This window comes from Desmodus rotundus, chromosome 10 (genome assembly GCF_022682495.2).
Source record: "Desmodus rotundus isolate HL8 chromosome 10, HLdesRot8A.1, whole genome shotgun sequence".
Lineage (NCBI taxonomy): Eukaryota > Metazoa > Chordata > Mammalia > Chiroptera > Phyllostomidae > Desmodus > Desmodus rotundus.
This window is the reverse complement of record NC_071396.1, coordinates 9,035,495-9,052,503: the sequence shown is the minus strand read 5'-3', so window position 1 is coordinate 9,052,503 and position 17,009 is coordinate 9,035,495. Positions and strand designations below refer to the sequence as shown.

The window sequence follows — 17,009 nt, the reverse complement described above, 5'->3', positions numbered from 1 at the left end:
ATTGAATGCCACATTATGTGTTGTGGTAGGCACAATATTCAGCAGAAGATTCAGCATAAAGCAAAGCAAACAGGCAAGTCTCTGTTCTCACGGAACTCACCTTCTAGCTGGGAGACACATAAAGAACAAATAAATAAAGAGTATCTATTACTTCAGGGAGCGTTAGTGCTACAGAGAGGGATAAAGCAGGGGACAGCAGCAGCGCTGGGAGGAAGAGACTGTGACTTTGAACAAGGTGGGTAGGGAAGGCCTCAGTGGGGAAGTGGCATTGCAGCAAGGACCTGGAGTGGGAGAGAAGCAGCCAGCCCCACAGGTATCGGGGGAAGGGGACTGCAGGTAGAAGGAACAGGTGTGCTTCAGGACAGTTGGGGCCCTCGTGGCTGGTGTGGACTTAGCAAGAGAAGAGCGGGCTCAGGCAAGAGGTCAGAGCAGGAAAGGGTGGCCTGACTCAGTAGGGCCTCAGAGGCCACCTCAGGGCTTTGAGTTGTATTCTGGGCAACCTGAAAGCGAGCAGAGGGCTTTCGGTCTTGGACTCACATCGTTGAACAGACCAGGAGGAGGAGACAGGAGCTAGGAGACCTGCTAGGCACTAGGTCAAAATTCTGGAAATACTGTGAAGGCAGCACCAACACAACCTGCTGATGGAGCTGATGTGCATTTGAGACACAGAGTCAAGGCCAAGTCAAGGCTCGCGGCCTGAGCAGCTGGAAGGATGGTGTTGCCATCTCCTACAATGTGGGAGAAGGAGGAGGGACAGGCTTGGGGAAGAGGAGAGGCAGGTGGATTTTTGGACAAGTTCTGTTTGAGAGTCTATTATAGATCCAAGTGGAGAAGCTAAGCAGCCAACTGGATAAATAGGTCTGAGAACTTTCTCTCTTCTCGAACCAAATCCAGAATTGATGGAAATGTGTAAAAATCAAGACACCAGAAAACCCTACCAAAGGAGGGTTTTGAGGAGGGATCAGAGGCTAACATTCAGAGGGATCCGGGCTAAAGACATGCGTTTGGGAGACGGAACGCAGTGCCGTGGGCCTGAGCGGGATCCCCGCGAGAGTGAGGATGACCGGAGAAGACAACCCGTCCAGTGATGAGCCCTGATATCACAGGTCAAGAGGTAAGGCGGGGGGACCTGACGACAAGCCGCAGAGGAGCCTGGGAAGGGACAGCTCGTTTGAGAGGCAGGAGGAAAACCAGAAGCCAAGTGAGAAAAATGTTTCCACAGTGTGGAATGTCGTAAGACAGCAAGTTGCTCCCAGGAAGGGAGGGGTCACGTCAGTCTCTCTCACTGCTGATCAGTAGCATCTAGAGGGCTGAGCACGCAGTAGGTCTTCACCTATCTGTGACGTGACTGTATAGCTGTCCTTTATCCTAACCTCCCAGGAGACTCTCTCTGAGCACTCCGGTGTCCTGGCATTGTCCCGACTTCTTGTCCACCGCTCCTTACTGCATTCTTTCTAGAATCCACATTTGTATCGCAAAGTTAAAGAGAAATGTTTTGCACAATGCTCAATGTACTATTAGTAATGAAGCACTAGACTGGAAATCTATTTTATTTTCACTTCATAATTGATCCTGGCTGAACCATGAGGAAGTACTGGCTTTTAAAACCGTCTTTGAATAGTCAGCCACACTCCAGCAGCAGAAACAGCTGATACACTCTCTGGTGCCTGCAGATGGTCGCCCCGCTCTCTTGCCTGTCCTGCCGACTCCGATGCCGAGCTTCTAGCTCCTTCTCTACCAAGCTGTGTGCTGCCTGGGGACTGCCCAAATGGTACAAAAACCACTGACTGATCTGATTAGAAACAGATGTTGCTTTTGGGTGTTTACATTTTTAAATTCGGCTGTGTGATCCTGGGCCAACTGGTCCATAACCTGAGTCCATAAAGCTCCACGAAAGGGCACGAGACTAAAGGTCCTTCTTCTCTTTGAACACCCATTCACCGAAACCCTATGAACACTAGTAACACTGAGGATTAAGTATGTAACTAATATTTTTGAAAACAAGTGGAGTAATTTCAAACCCATAATTTCTTACTATATGGTCTGGAGCCATAACTTCCTCCCTGGGCAGAACGGTGTGCCTTTCTCCACACACCCCGGCACGGTGCCCACACCCCCCTTTCACACACAGTGTGCTTTAGGCCGTGGCTAGTTGTCTACAGGCCTTTTTTCCCAGGACGGTACGACTCTGGAGGAGACAGATGCTTCTCACTCATCTCTGCCCCCTGCTGCGCATTGGCCCCGTCCGTGCTTTGCACACACAGGGCTTTGGCAGGCTTTTAGCGGGACCTAATAACAGACCACATTTGCCTCCACCTGCGATGTGTTCATCAACTTGTGTCATCCATGGGCACTGCACACGGATGCTTGCTTTTTGGAAAAGAGCACAGTCTCACTGTTTTATTAGATTAGAAGTGGGCTGTTCACGGTGTGCTGACTGTGTTCTGAGGTTCAGATTTTATGATGTAAAATTTCATCAGTAATCTATGCGGTTGTAGTATATTGACTTTTTTCAAGGAAGAAAAAAAAAGGGAAACAGTTATTAGTGACAAATTTCAAAGGATTCTGAAGATAAAAAATATTTAAAGGATGAATGTAAACTATTTAATTCGTTTTCCTAAATCCAGGCTTTTCAGCAGGGGAGACAGCCTTTTTGTTTAAAATACATTTTTGATGTCAAGTTTTGCCCTTCTCACTCTAGAAACATTTTAAATTCTCATTTTGTCCATTTTCCTTCTTTCTCTAAAAGGAAAAGACTTGATTGCTTTATTCAAACATCTATACAAGAGCAGTTCTAACAAAACATCATAAAACTATTTTGGAAAATCACTACGAAGATGAAATAATCAAACACATGCATTTCCTTTACAACCCCCGAGGCCCTGGGGATGTGTGGCGGTACTGACCTGCGGACGAACCTGGACGTGATTTTGCTTATGATCCCCGTGGACGTGCCCCGCCGGGCATGGGCAAAGGCCCCCGTCTCGTGGGACGGCGAGGCGGGTGGGCCAGCGTAGGCGGCGCTGCGCCGCTCCCGGAGCTGCTCCCCATGGAAGGTGCTTCGGCTGGAGCTGCCGCGGGGGAACCGGGTCCGGTCTGGGGTGCTGGCACTAATACTGTGGGCAGACGGGGAAGCAGCAGGCACTCTCTGGGTGGCCCTGTGGGACAGGTCACCATACACGATTCAGAATAATGACGACTCTGGAAGTAGACAAAATTTGCTCTGGCCTTTTTTTTTTTTTTTTTTTTTAGGGCAATACGACTTTTTATTACTATTTCTTTTTTGAAAATTAAATGGATTGCAGTGACATGAGTTAATAACATTCTATATGTTTCAAGTGGACAATTCTATCATGCAGCACCTGTAAGTTTACTGATGGTGCTGTGTGCTCAGCCATGGCTGCTTTACATAGAAAATGATCTAAATGACCAGCAGTATTCTTGGAGAGGAGGGGGCATGGTAAGCTTATGTTACACTTCTGCTGTTCACATCTTCATCTTTTCAAAGTGCTACTCTTGCCCCGGGGCCCATCATGGTTTTTCATGGAGGGGTGGGGGGGGGCACGTTGTTAAAAACTCTTCAACAAACAAAATGAAACGGCGCCAGCACATTACCCGGGTCGGTAAGCTTCAGAGCCGTCTTTAATGGTTGGCAGTGTGACTTTGATAGGGTGACCAGAAGCAGACATGGACTTCTGGTGGCGAGGTCGTGCAGAGGGGACGCCAGATGCCACAGCCGAGCCCGCGGAAGATATGCTGCTGGCCGACATCTCCGTGAGGCTTTCAGCGTAAAGCAGAAATGCAGAAAGGAAGGAAAACCGCAGTTCACTAACATTTAAGAACTAGGTATTTCAAAGTAAAGGGACGAACACCTTTCATAACTAAAACACTTAAAACAAATGAACATTAGTGGCATTATTAGTGACGGACAAATCAACATTTTTGGGAAAGACATACAGGGTGAATTCACTGCCACCTGCCACGAGAAGGATCTACCCACACCTTCCCTCACATATGTGTGGTTTTGAGGCAGTACGGAATGATTTTTATGGATAAAATGACTGTGACTGGGGATGCTTTTCACTTTCTGCAAATCACAGTTTGGTGTGTAATTCATCATTATAGCAAACACACTGTTGCTGGAAACATGATTAAACCACCTTTAGCTACTGTCCTGAATCAATAGGGTACCTGTTGTAGATAAAAGGAACTCCCGAGCAGGGTTTAGGACAGGAAAAAACTAAGCTGGAAATCAATCCCCAGCCATTTTTCTAGTCTAAAGGATTGTATGTCCAAGAGACACCTTTCTACGACTTACAGTTAGTGGGCACTATCTCTCCATGTCTGTTAACCGAGAGGAAACAAGTGTAAGGACGGTCTGTCCAGTCGATTGAAATGACCAGGGATGAAACCTAGCGTAGAATTTTATTAGAATCAGCTCCCGGCCCTTTTGTGCTACAGTGAAGAATGGTCCTGCATTATCGCTCATGATGAAAAGCAGCTCAATTTTTTAAGTAAAAATAACACGTCGATCATTATTTAAACTAAAACACTTTGAGAACTGTCCTGTTCAGTGGTCAGTGGACAGGGCCCCATTTCTTCAGAGGAAGAAGGGAGCAGGGGGCGTATGGAGAGAATAAGACCCTAGTGATGAAGATCCGATTAGGATGGGATGATCTGCTTTGTTACAGGCAAAGAGTGAACAGTTTTAGAAAAGATTTTATTCAGAAATTCTTAGGCTAAGAAATATACCTCCTGCTTTCCCTAAATATTTTCCCTCCCTTCCCCTCTGGCACAGAAGAGAAGATGCACTGGTGAGAGTGGTTGGCAGCGATCTTTCTGTTCTGCATTTCCTTTCCTCTCGACCCATCAGCACAGGGCTGCTGGCGAGAGCACCAGGGCGGGACAATCCCACAGGAGAGTCGCCCGGCACTGCGGCGTTTACCTGCTGTCTTTCCCGTTCTGCAGGGCCGCGTATCGGTCTGTGGTCCTTTCACAGACGTACGTATTCCTCCTTGCCATGCTACCGCCAGCATACACGTTGTTCTTTAAGAAGAGGGAGAAAAAGGCATTTTAAAATTGCAACTGCAGTTGTGGAAAGTCAAAGAAATAACTGAAGCCAGAGATGACTCTGGAAAAAACACATGGTCGATTTTAATTGACCAGAATCTTGTACGAGTGAGCTCTATGTCATTTCTCTCTCTCTGCCCTCCCCCACTCCCCACCCCCGCAATGGGATGTAGGAGTAAAAGGCAGAGCACATAAGGTCATTATCATTTCAGCTCACTGTTCTACAGCAGCAGCGAGCAGTTGCTTGGAAGCAACCAGCAAGCTGGGTGCTATTCTCTTCTCTGTAAGCAGGGGGTGGGGACAGGACATGGCAGGCGAGTGGTACAGGAAGCTATATGGGATTAGGAGCCAGAGTCGAGTCCATGTAAATATTAGCAGAAACCAGAACCCCGAGGCAGTGAAGATGGGGGGCCAGCCAAGGGTAAGGCTAAGGAGAATGAGCACATGGTCAAAGGCATGTAGCCACCAAGGGAGGGATGAGCAAGCATCACTCTGAGACTATTCCCTCATTTCAGGTTTGAGCCGGGAGGCAGGCCAAGTCTGAGAAGCTTGGAGAAAAAAGAAAGATAAGTGAAAAGGGGCTGGTTCTCCTTCCTGTGGGCCAGACCCTCCTTACCACGCACAGCACCCCTGCCACGCCCTTGACTCGTGACCGGCACTAAACTTCATAGGAATAATTTTCAAAAGGGATGAATACTCTTCTGTTTAATCCTTACTCCTCCAGACAAGAATTTCCCTATTTTTTTCCCGCAATCCAGCTTTCACGATTCTTTAAAAATACTCATGAGCTTAAAATGTGTTTAATCATGAGGCCCAGCAAGTTAACAGATACATCATATGTCTTAGCACTGTTTTATATTTTGTCTCTTTATTCTTTCCTGCTGCCTTGCAGAACGTCACAGTCTCTCTTCTAACTCCCATTACACGATTTCTTGAGTTTGCCATTTTAAGTGAATAGTGTGAGCTACATTTATAAAGTCACTCTTAACAGTCTGTCCTCATGGAACACCTCATTCGTAAACACAAAATTAAATGCCCTAACATAATATTGAGTAAACGTTACAGAGGGAAGTTTAATGTACCATTCTGTGCTGAGGTTCAGTGCAGTTTAAAGAACTCATATTGTGTTTTGTTTTATCCTTAAGCTGCAGGATTCACGTTAAGATTTTGCAACACTTAAAAAGTCTTTGGACAGAAAATCCTGACGACAGATAACCACCACAAATCGCTGCAGACCGGACCAGGCACTCACACTTGGAATAGCCGAGGACTTCTTCCTCTCCGGCCCCACGAGAGGGCTGGCGGTCATCTCGCTCTTTGAGCCCACCGTCGTGCTGCCGAGCTTGCGCACGGTCACGTCTTTGTCCCACTCCTCCTTCTGGTCACTTTCCACACTGTTGGCCTGAGACCTCTTTGTATAGGATACGGCGGGGGGAATGGATGGACCAGCTGTTGTTTAAAAAAAAAAAAAAGGCCTAATTAGCTACAAAGCAACTGACATATTTTCTTCTTACGAACAAAAACTCGGTATTAAAAATATCTTTATTTGCATATTTTACACTCTGAAGTCAGCTGAAGGTGTTTCATTACAAAAAATTAGGTCAGTCCCTGAGAAAGGGATGCTATTTGTCATTTGATGACAGAACCCGTGGGGACTGGGATGACACCGCACTCGAAGGTGTGAGTGTGTGATGCTGAGGAAGCACGGTGCGGGCGGAATCGGTCTGTGAGTTGACTTATTTGACTTGCCCCCCACCATGATCACTAAAACGCCGCTGCTTCTGGTTGGCGGAGATGCTCCTCTGGACCTTCAGGTGAGCGGGGGACTGCAGGGTGCTGTTGTTTAAGTCACTACTGGGCCGTGACCTCTGACTCAAGTTTCCGCTGGGTAATGACTCACCGCCTTCAAACTATAAGAAGAAGAGAGACCACCAGGGTTTCAAAACACAACAACGGATGTTTATGCGAACGACACAGGCATTCCTGACTTTCTAATCTATTCTGAGCCATACACGAGCTATGCTAGGAGTCCTAGGAACTTAAAAAGGATTACTTTGAGTGGAGAACTGCAAGGTGGCAAACAGGAAGTGAAGGAAATGGATATAACGGGTTTCCACAAGCACGTGGGATCCTCTGTTATCTTGTCCCAACGGCTCTGGATCCTTAGTTTGGTCAAAACACCCAATAACTGCTCCCAACTATTAAATGGCTATTATATCCTACGCGAAGCTCTTTATATAAGTTACGTTATTTAATCATTACCAAATAACCTGTGACTTATTATTCATCTGCACTTTACAGACGGACAACTCAGGTTCAGAGAGTCAAGGGACATCTCTGGATTCAAAGTCAAGACAAAGTCTAAAGTCTGAACTTGATACATACATGTGTGTGTATGCATTTTGTTTGTTTTATTTTCTCCCCAACATTTACAGAATCCAATTGGGTTTATTGGCTCTGATGAAGAAATTGCATCTACTTAGAGCTAAGCAAGGTACATTGGAGACCAGTACACTACCCCTCTGTCTATAACATAGAAGTTGTTTGTTGTCAGCAAACTTTCTACCGAATCACTGGCAACCCAAAGGGTCACCTGAATTCCTTTGCAAAGATGTGGGTAATATTGATGAAAATTATAACAGATAATGGCTCATGTAGAGCACACAGGAACTGTTTTAAGGACTTCAGAAGTATTAATTCATTTAACCCTCAGTCACCCTACAAAGCAGGAGGTAGTATGATTAGCCTCATTGTATAGACAGGACACTGAGGCCCAGAGAAATGAAGTAAATGGCCCGAGTCGCAGAGTTAGTAGCTGGCTGGGGCGGGGGTCCAGACCCGTGAGCCTGGCTCCTACGTTCAGGCTCTGCCTACTTGCAGTAGCCTCATGAGTTTGTGTTCAGCATAGTTCAAACTTCGTTTTAATTCACCTGTGGGCTGGACTGTGTATTTGTCAAATCGGTGCTTCCTTTGTATTTAAATTAGTAGGAAAATTAAAGATCTCATGAGCGAAACCTAAAATCTAAGTAGAACCAGTTCAAAGACTTCAGAAATAACCATTTGTACTATTTCCCATTTCTTAAACTTCCCTCGAGGTCGCTCCCTGACACCACCTGTCCAGCAAGCCCCTTCTCCTCCCCTGTGATGACTGCGCCTACCTGCCAGGGCTGTTGAGAGGCCCGGATGAATTAATACTTGTGAAGTCCCTACAGCAGTTCCTGGCACGTTACTGAGGATGACGCCCCAATCTTCAAGTCACTCCCTCCGGACCCAGCTCCCCATGTCCTATTGTCTATGAGACAGCTCCCTCCCCTACAGGGACCTCCAATTCAACCTCCTCAAGCTGAACGCACTTCCCATCTTTCCCCTGAAACCTACTCTCTTCCTACCGTGGCAAATGCACCGCAGAAACCAGTCACTTGTGCTAGAAATCTGGGGGCCCCTCATCCCTCGTTTCCAGCTGGGGTCCGAGTACTGTTAATCTACCTCTGACATGTCTTGGTCTGTTGTCAGTGCCCAGCCTCCGAGAAGCTCCCGGAGCCCCCGGTACCTTCCCCCATCACACACTGCGCCACACTGCTGGCTGCTCATGTGCCTGCCGGAACGAGGGCTCCTGAGACCAGATACTTCCTCGCCTTTCCCTGAACAGTATCGAGCACAGTTTCTGATACCGAGCAGGTTCAATACATGTCGGCTGAATGCACTGCTTCGCTAATGGTTACTACCTAATTATTAACGATTTCAGCCGGCTGTATAAAACGCTTCCCACAGATGTCAGATTTCCCACAAACCATCAGTGCTCTGGGCTCCGTTCCTGACTCTCGACTGATGCTGTTTTATCTGTGGTCCCAAAGCATCATTTGCTCTTATGGTTCAGTCGCCATTTGCAGACATTTGCCTAAACCTGCCTCACGACAGACCTGGCCTGGCCTTGAGAATCCCACCTGAATGCATCAAAGCCACTTAACACTCTGCAAGGTAAAAAATACCACCAACTTTTGCCCGGGCCCCTACCTGTACCAATAATTGAAGACACACACTTTGTTTTAAAAGCTGTCACTTCCTCTTGTTTCGGTCGCTGTCTTTTCTGCACACCCAAAACAACCACATTGCCTTCGGCAGGGCTGTTGCATTTGGGATGCACAACTCTGGGGGGCGCCGTTCTCAAAGCCTAGACTGTGAGTGGTACCTCTTAGAGCTCAGGTGCCAGGCCTGCTTTTGAGTACCAGGGTCTCTTGGTACTCAGCAATGAAATCAGTGTGTAACCCTAGCATCTTGAGTTTTGAATTCAAATACATAACATTGTTGGGGTTTTTGTGTTATTTCTGATTACACCTAGGATATATTTGCTAACATTGTATCCTATACGTAGCCATCGCTAGCTCAAGAAATGACTTAGGTTAAGCGACAAAGGTGAGACACTTACTTCGGGTGGTTTTCTACCTAGGAGAATATAAGTAGCCATCACTTCGTCATACTTCTGATTTATTAAGGCATCATTGATCTCATCTCGCGCAAAACCCATGGTCACCATGACATCTGGACATGAAAAAAACGCACATTTTCTGAAAATGGGTTTTAGTAAACACGTGAACAAAAATGGGCCAACGTGGCCGACATTATTAGATATGAAAACTAAGTTCTGAGATTTTAAAGTGTAACGTCAATTGTAGACGCTTCTGGATTATTAACAGATGCTGTGTATTCGGATACTGTGTGGCCACCGTTTCTCACGCAGAAATTATCTCCAGCACGGGCTCGATGGGATGGGGCCTGTTCCATTTCTCACTGCTCAGCACATTCCTGAGCTGAATTCCAGTGTCCACCCGGAGACTCAATATCTGTCAGTGTGTAACGCATACACACTCCTCTCTCTCTTCCCACCCCTCTCTCTCTCCCTCTCTCTCTCTCAACACACCCTCAGCTCTCACAGAGTGGTTTCTCTCATCTCTTCACAATTTCTGCTTTCTGATCTGGAGGCAGGCTGACTTCTCTTTGGAAGGCTTGGATTCCACAGTTGTGCTGATCAGATTCCTAACACCCTAGAATGTTCCCCACCTCTGCTCTTAAGCCAGGTAGGAGCACAGTGGAGATGACTCCGTTTTGAGTTGCTAAAGGCTGTGGATGAGGAATGGGGCCGGGCACAGGAGGATGGACCCTGCTGAGTCGCAGAAGACAGAGAGGAGGAGGCGCGATTCACTCGGGGCCTCTACATTTTTGGTTGACATACATGCTAAGTTTGGCTGATGTTTATCAGTCTGGTCAGGGCTGATACTCACATCAGCCATTCTTCCTGCTAGAAATTGCTGAAAGGAAAGAATGAAGTTTGTCTACATTATTTTAGTTTTTAGATCACTGATACCAACAACTGAGTTAGATTATAATATGCGCGAGAATAAACTAAGGAACTTGAAATTTGCAGTGTTCAGTGTACATTCGGGGAAAGAAAAGGTGGTAACTCAAGCATCTGTCGAATAAAAATTGCTTCCCATTTGCATTCTTAAACACTGCAGGACCCCGACTGCCCAGGGACAGCGCCTCACACAATATTTAAATACTTACCTATTCTTTTTGTGTCATTGAAGTCTGGTTCAGGCTCAGAATATGGCTTCAGCTCTTCTTCTTCGTGACCGACATTCATCCACCGATCTTTCATTATTTGCTAGGAAATAAATTCTACATTACGTTTGGCCAACCAGAACATTCAACCAATTATTTCAGCTCTATTTTAGTGAACAGGGACCAAGTCACAAAGGTTTCTTTCAATCATGTCAGGAATGTCTTGCAGGAGTGTGATTTTGAAAAGCCTCCCTGGACAGAGTATGGGGAGAGCAGACAAGAGGGATTCAAGACCAGAGGCGCAGAATCAATGGAGAGGCTTTAGCTGGGGCGTAGGAGACAGATGATGCTGTTCTGAACGAAAGGGGGGCAGTAGCGATGGAAAACGGAATTTTCAATATACAGAAATCAACAAAACCCTGTGACTGGATATTGAGGGAGAAGAGAAAGGGCCAGGGCTGAGAGAAACTGAAGGTGAGGCCCAGAGATTTAGGGCTCAGCTCATAGACAGTAACAGTGGATGGATTCTCCAAGAGGAATGGACAGCAGGAGAACACTGGGGAGACAGCCCAGGGGAGAACCTCAAGGAACACGGGCATTTAAGGGCCAGGAGGAAAAGGCCTCTAACAAAAGTAAACGGAGGAGGAAAAGACACACAGACCAACACGGAAGGTGGTGAGGCAAGAGTTTTTCAAAGAGGAGGCAGGGGTGACCTGTCAAACAAGATGATAACTAAAAAAGAAATCGACTGTGTTTAGCAACAAAGACAGCTGGCTTTAGTGAGGGTCGCTTCAGTGGGGTGGTGGCCAGAGGGCAACGTGTGCAGGTGGATGGTGACGACCTGGGACGGTGAGAGAAGAGGCTGTCTGAGACGCCTGGCCAGCAAGGGGGGCGCCAGAAGGTGGTCCTGGATGGAGACTAAAGGGTAGACAGGCACCTGTTTTTTAACGGAGGGTGTTTCAGCGTGTGGAAAGGCCGAGGGGAAGGGGTCAGTAGGGCGGGGCCTTGGATGTCACAGAGGAAAGAGCTTCACGGCAGGGTCACAGGTGCCGAATCCAGCACAGGAATGGACGGGTGAGTCTTGCACCAGAGAAAAGGTGCCTCTCTCTCCACCCTGACAAGGGAAGCGAGGAGACAGGGGCCCAGACAGTAATGTTCCAAGTACGTCAGCGGAAAATGAAGTGTTCGTGACCATTGGTGTCTATTTTCCCAGCGGATTAAAAGACAAGGACATCTGTCTGGAATGTGCTTTGTTTCCCATCTAAGTTCTTTTCTTCTTTTTTAAGCTCTCAAGATCCATACAGGCTCTGGCTCCTTTTGTTACCCTTTCGTACTCTGATCTCTGCCTGTGATTCAATGCAAAGTGTCATTCGGCAAATACTTTGTGTTTACCTGTAAATTATCTACGTCCCATTTGCCCAGAAAGCCAAACAAAGAATGCCCTGTGTCTGACTTGTTTGGTAGGAAGATGCAACACCTACGTGTACCCAGCACTTAAATGCTCAAAACGCATCTGCAGACTGAATGAAGAACACGCCTGGTCTGCATTACTAGTCAGTCCTTCCTCTGGGTTCCCCTGGAGCTCTGTTTACACCCTATTGTTCCTGCTATCACGTTCCTCCTTTCACCACAGCTAGTCCTGCACAGGGCCCTCTCCTTTACTACGGTAACATCCTGGAGGACAAAGACTGCGCCTCATGCTAGCTTTCTTAGAACAATGCTTGTTGCTTTTGAACCAGGCGCTGTTTTAAACTAAGGCTTGGGTAAAGGAAAATGCAGAGATTAGCAACAGAAGACAGCTGAGGAAGCAGGGAAACTGTCCAGGAGACAGACAGCAGAGGACTGAACTGGACATGAGGAAATGGAAGAGAGAAGGACCGTAGAGGTATAATCTAAACTACTTAATGACAAGACTTGTTTAAGGAATGAGGGCAAGGATGGAATCCAGGAGGGTTTTAAGCCCTCGAACTCAGGTGCCTGGCAGAACTGGGTATCCATGAATTAAGTAAGAAATGCAGGAGCAATACCAGATCTGAGAGTTGGAAGATAAACAATTACAAGCAAACTTAAGATAATCCGAATTTTCTAATATTTCTCAATTAAAGTGTGTTTTTTTTGGTGCTCATTTCATAACTATTCTTTACCTGTCCACATCAAGGAAAAACCCCATGCCTACACGAAATCCTTCCGCGGGCACCACAGAGTTCACACTCAAAGCCAAGGGAGAAGCGTCCCCAGGAAAAGCAGGTGCTGTGTAACAGCAGAGTGCTCTCCTGTGATCCCAGCTGGGAGGCTCCGGGCGGGGTCGGAATCCCAGGCCGACTACCCTAATCCACTTCAGATTTCATCTGAGATCCCGTAACAAGAAACAATGAAGACAAACAAGATTCCAACTTAACAAAAGATAGTTTGCTCCAGCCACCACTGCCAGTGAACACAAATGACTACTTCCTGGGAAATTCTAACAAAATAATTGATTCAGATGAATGATAAGGAATTAAATTAACTGTGAAAATCCACACCTTCCACTTCGGTGCACATAAAAAAATGATGGACTTTAGGATGGCCAGATGGGAAGAATTTGTCTTAGATGGTTTCGACCTTTGCAAATGACATCATATGCTTCTGAGTTTGTACTTAGAAATCTTGGCATTTTTTTAAAAAGGCTATTATTACTAGCGGGGTCATTGGCAGTACCGTCACTTGTACTGGCCAAACATAAATAAATTGCTGAAGATGATCTGAGCTGAACTCAGTGGTAAAAGAGCTACAAATACTAAAAGGTATTTTTCAGGAGAACCAAAGATGACAGAGAAAGAGCAAAAAGGAGGAGCTTGACTTTAGCTCAAATTTTGCATTATTTTGAAAGGTAACACAGTCCATCCTGGTCAATAACTGGAAATAAAAAAAATATATATATATATTTATATATATATATAGTTTTTCGTGTGTGTGTGTGTGTGTGTATAAATGGAATAGCACAAAAGTTTTGCAGTTTCTTTCTAATAAAAACATCTAGATACATCAATATTTACACAAATAGGAAATAAGAACTTAGTGCACAACATAAAAACACAAATCCTTTAAAAATCATGTGATACTATCCCTCCCATTACCAGTACAATTAGGAAGAGCTGGCAGCATTCATACACACAACCTAAAAAAATTATATACTTCATAAAAAAATTATTAGGATCTAGAAACCACTATATAGGCCATGCAGACAGACTATGAAATTAATTTCATTAATTCCATTTTCATGGAGGTAGTTCATTTATAAGGCTTTAAGAAATATTTCAATAAAGTTTGCAATTATATATGAGAAGCAACAGGAAGGTGTTGTTAAATAAGTTAAAATAAGAAGTTTAGTAAGAAAATAAGTAGCCACCCAAAACTGTCTAAATCAAATTTCAATGTTAGTAAATTATATACCGAAGAAAGACTAGCACTTAATGAATAACTCATGACACACAAGCAACACCAAAAAGAAATACATAAAGTTTCATTTTAAAAAAATATGGGAAATAATGGGAGATTTTTCATATTAAAATGTACAGTTAATACAAATCTACAAGGTCTGATTAATCCGACCTGTTTGGACAAGCAGGAAGAAGAGTTAATCTAGTCATTAAAAACATGGAGCATTATCTTTAACGAAATAAATAAATAAAAGTTAAAGCAATTAACTTTGCTTTAAGCAATTAAAGCTATAGTATTACCATAAAGGCATCAAACAGTAGAAATTATTACAGCCGATACTGAATCAAGCTGCGGAGAACAGGTCCCTTCAAATGCCCTGGGTCACACAGGTTCTTTGGACAGTGACAGACGAGACCTGTCAGGCTGTTAGTACCCTTTCACCCAATGATGACATTCTGGAGAATTTGTCTAAGTATATATCCCAAAGGGAAATTAGTGTATCACATTACTTTTAGCAAAAACTATGAAAACAACTCAAACGTGCAAAAGCAGGGAGTAGTTAAATAAAATATGATGCACGATCCAAGGACGACAACATCACAATCGACAAGGAAGGAGCTCGCTCTTAGGATAAAGCAAAAACTAGGTACCCAAAGCTTTTGAGTGAAAAAGAAAAAAAAAAAAGAGGGCAGCAAGACATGAAAAGAGTACTACTCTATAAAAATTTATGTTTATGTACGGGATATTAGTGTTTTGAAAATAGAGGCTTTTTATAGTTGATGGGGGTTTTTTGGTTGTAAAATTGACAGTAAAATTGGTATGAAAAAATATAAAATGAAGACTAATATAATTTTTGACATTACTGTCATTTCAAGTTGCTTAAGGTTTGGTGTCAGAAATCTTTTTTTTTAAAGTGTCAGTTTTCTCTGGAAAGTCATTTCTGGGAACTTTGAAGCATACCAGGCTTCGTAGGGTGATTTCTGCAATATTATAGTATTTCCGATGTAGACTCCTGGGTCTGTGGCTGAAAAACTTGGTTTTGATAAACTGGAATAGGTTCCAGACTACATTCAAATACATCAAGTTGAGTTTCTGATGGTGAAATGTTTTCATAATAATGATTTGGCCTTTAAATTCAACTCAGAGAATTCTAATACTTCAATCCTTTGAATTTTAATGCTAAGAATAAAAGATTTAATATTTGGCTACTGTAAATCATCTTTAAAACACTAAGTACATCTTACATTTTCTCAACTGTTCATATATATATATATATTTGTGACATCTATCACACAAAAATAATTTTTGTGTGATCTTTTGCTTGGCTAATGAGTTGGGCTGATGACTCAACTCTGGGCATTTTATTAAGTGACATTCAGGTAAACGAGGCTCCTATGATAAAAGGGAGTCATAAAGCAGGATTAGGAGGGACTTATGTTCCCATAAAATTTTAGAACTGAGGTGAGCCTCAACCATTTTAACTTGTTAACTATTTCCCATAATTTTCTATGAGTAATGGTTGAAAATAAGTTTACAAAGGCAGTATGTGGAAGTAGCTTTTCTACTGCACACATTTCTCTATTAAAACATTAACATATTCTTTTACCCCCAAAGGAAAAAAAGTCATAGGAAGAAACTCATTACATTTAAACAAATAATTCAGTAAAAAATATCTGATAATTGATTCACTGATACAAAGCATTTAAAATAATCTCACCATGGAAGTCAGCATCCCTTAACTTCCATCAAAACATACTGTGTCTTGTAGTGAAAAACACTTGTGAAAATGAAATCACAAAGCCCAAACTAATCTGAGAGCTCTGCACCCAGGGATGGCTCTCTATAAGGCATGGAGTCCGTGCCAGAAAGCCCCATTGCTACTCTAAAAAAGTACAGTTTAAACGAGGCTAATTGTTTGAATTGTCTACCCTATCTGCTAAGACAAATAAAAGAAGACACAAATGTTCTAGGGAACAATAGATGCTGAAATTAACTCAGCACAGGTTAAACACCACTCTTAAAAAAGACGGGCAAAATACTTCAGAAAGAAGTTGTTCTAAAACCATTTTCTTAAAGATAAAAGAGAAGTAAGTTGTTCTAATTGCGGTATCAGAAGGAACAAAGGTGAGACATTTCGGTTATGAATCTCTGATGTTCGCCCGCTATAACATACTTAGTATATTTATAATAGCATCCAGTATTATAAATAACCTCACAGACGGAATGCAAGTAGGTAACACACCAGTGTGTTAAGACATGAAACACCTGTTTCCAGTGTTCTGCTTAAATATTTGTAAATTTTCTGTACTGATGCTGAGATTTCTGTTATAAAACACCAGATACTGATTTCAGATACGGCCATGAAGAATTTACTGGATTCGAACTTTCGCTATCTTCTTTTATCTTCAGAATATTTGTACTTACTAAGCACAAGGTTTCTGTACTCGATCAGGCAACATCTGACAAGGCTAGGATTCCCTCCTTCTCCAACTAAAACGCCATTTTCTCCCTCTGTCTATGTTGTTTTAATTTTATACTTCATTTCCAGGCAAAGAAGAAATAAGTCTTTACACACACCTCTTGGGATAACTTTCAAATAGGAAAATCACGTTACTTTTCTAGCTCAAAACAAAAGACAACTTAGATGATTTGGCAATTTTCTTTAAAAAAAAAAACAGGAAAAAAAATTTTTAAATGCTCTTCAGTTCCTGGACTATTGTAATTGTTAAATGAAAATCTGGAGCCCAAAAAGCTGACTTACTTCCAAGCTGCCTCTTTTAATGGGATTCAGCACTAGTAACTTCTTCAGGAGATTTTCACAGTCGGTGGACATATAGAAGGGAATACGGTATTTCCCTCGTAAGACTCGCTCCCGCAGTTCCTGAAAAGAGCAAAAGAAAAGCCCTGGTCACCCCGGCTGTTACTAAAGTGCATGTGAGCGGGGAGAAGACCCGACCATC

At 43.8% G+C, this 17,009-nt stretch overlaps 1 protein-coding gene across 2 annotated transcripts in view; it reads right to left on the bottom strand.

The window, feature by feature from the left end:
• Positions 1 to 17,009, bottom strand: part of MARK1 (microtubule affinity regulating kinase 1) — a 70,857-nt gene that overhangs the window by 7,111 nt on the left and 46,737 nt on the right. For both annotated transcript variants that reach the window (XM_053912296.2, XM_053912295.2), the window contains exons 9-16: positions 16,811 to 16,930; positions 10,633 to 10,732; positions 9,497 to 9,609; positions 6,827 to 6,980; positions 6,323 to 6,519; positions 4,946 to 5,046; positions 3,616 to 3,780; positions 2,907 to 3,158 (exon numbers count right to left, since the gene is read on the bottom strand). In XM_053912296.2, coding sequence (XP_053768271.1) covers positions 2,907 to 3,158; positions 3,616 to 3,780; positions 4,946 to 5,046; positions 6,323 to 6,519; positions 6,827 to 6,980; positions 9,497 to 9,609; positions 10,633 to 10,732; positions 16,811 to 16,930 — 1,202 coding nt within the window. The remainder of the gene's footprint in view (positions 1 to 2,906; positions 3,159 to 3,615; positions 3,781 to 4,945; positions 5,047 to 6,322; positions 6,520 to 6,826; positions 6,981 to 9,496; positions 9,610 to 10,632; positions 10,733 to 16,810; positions 16,931 to 17,009) is intronic.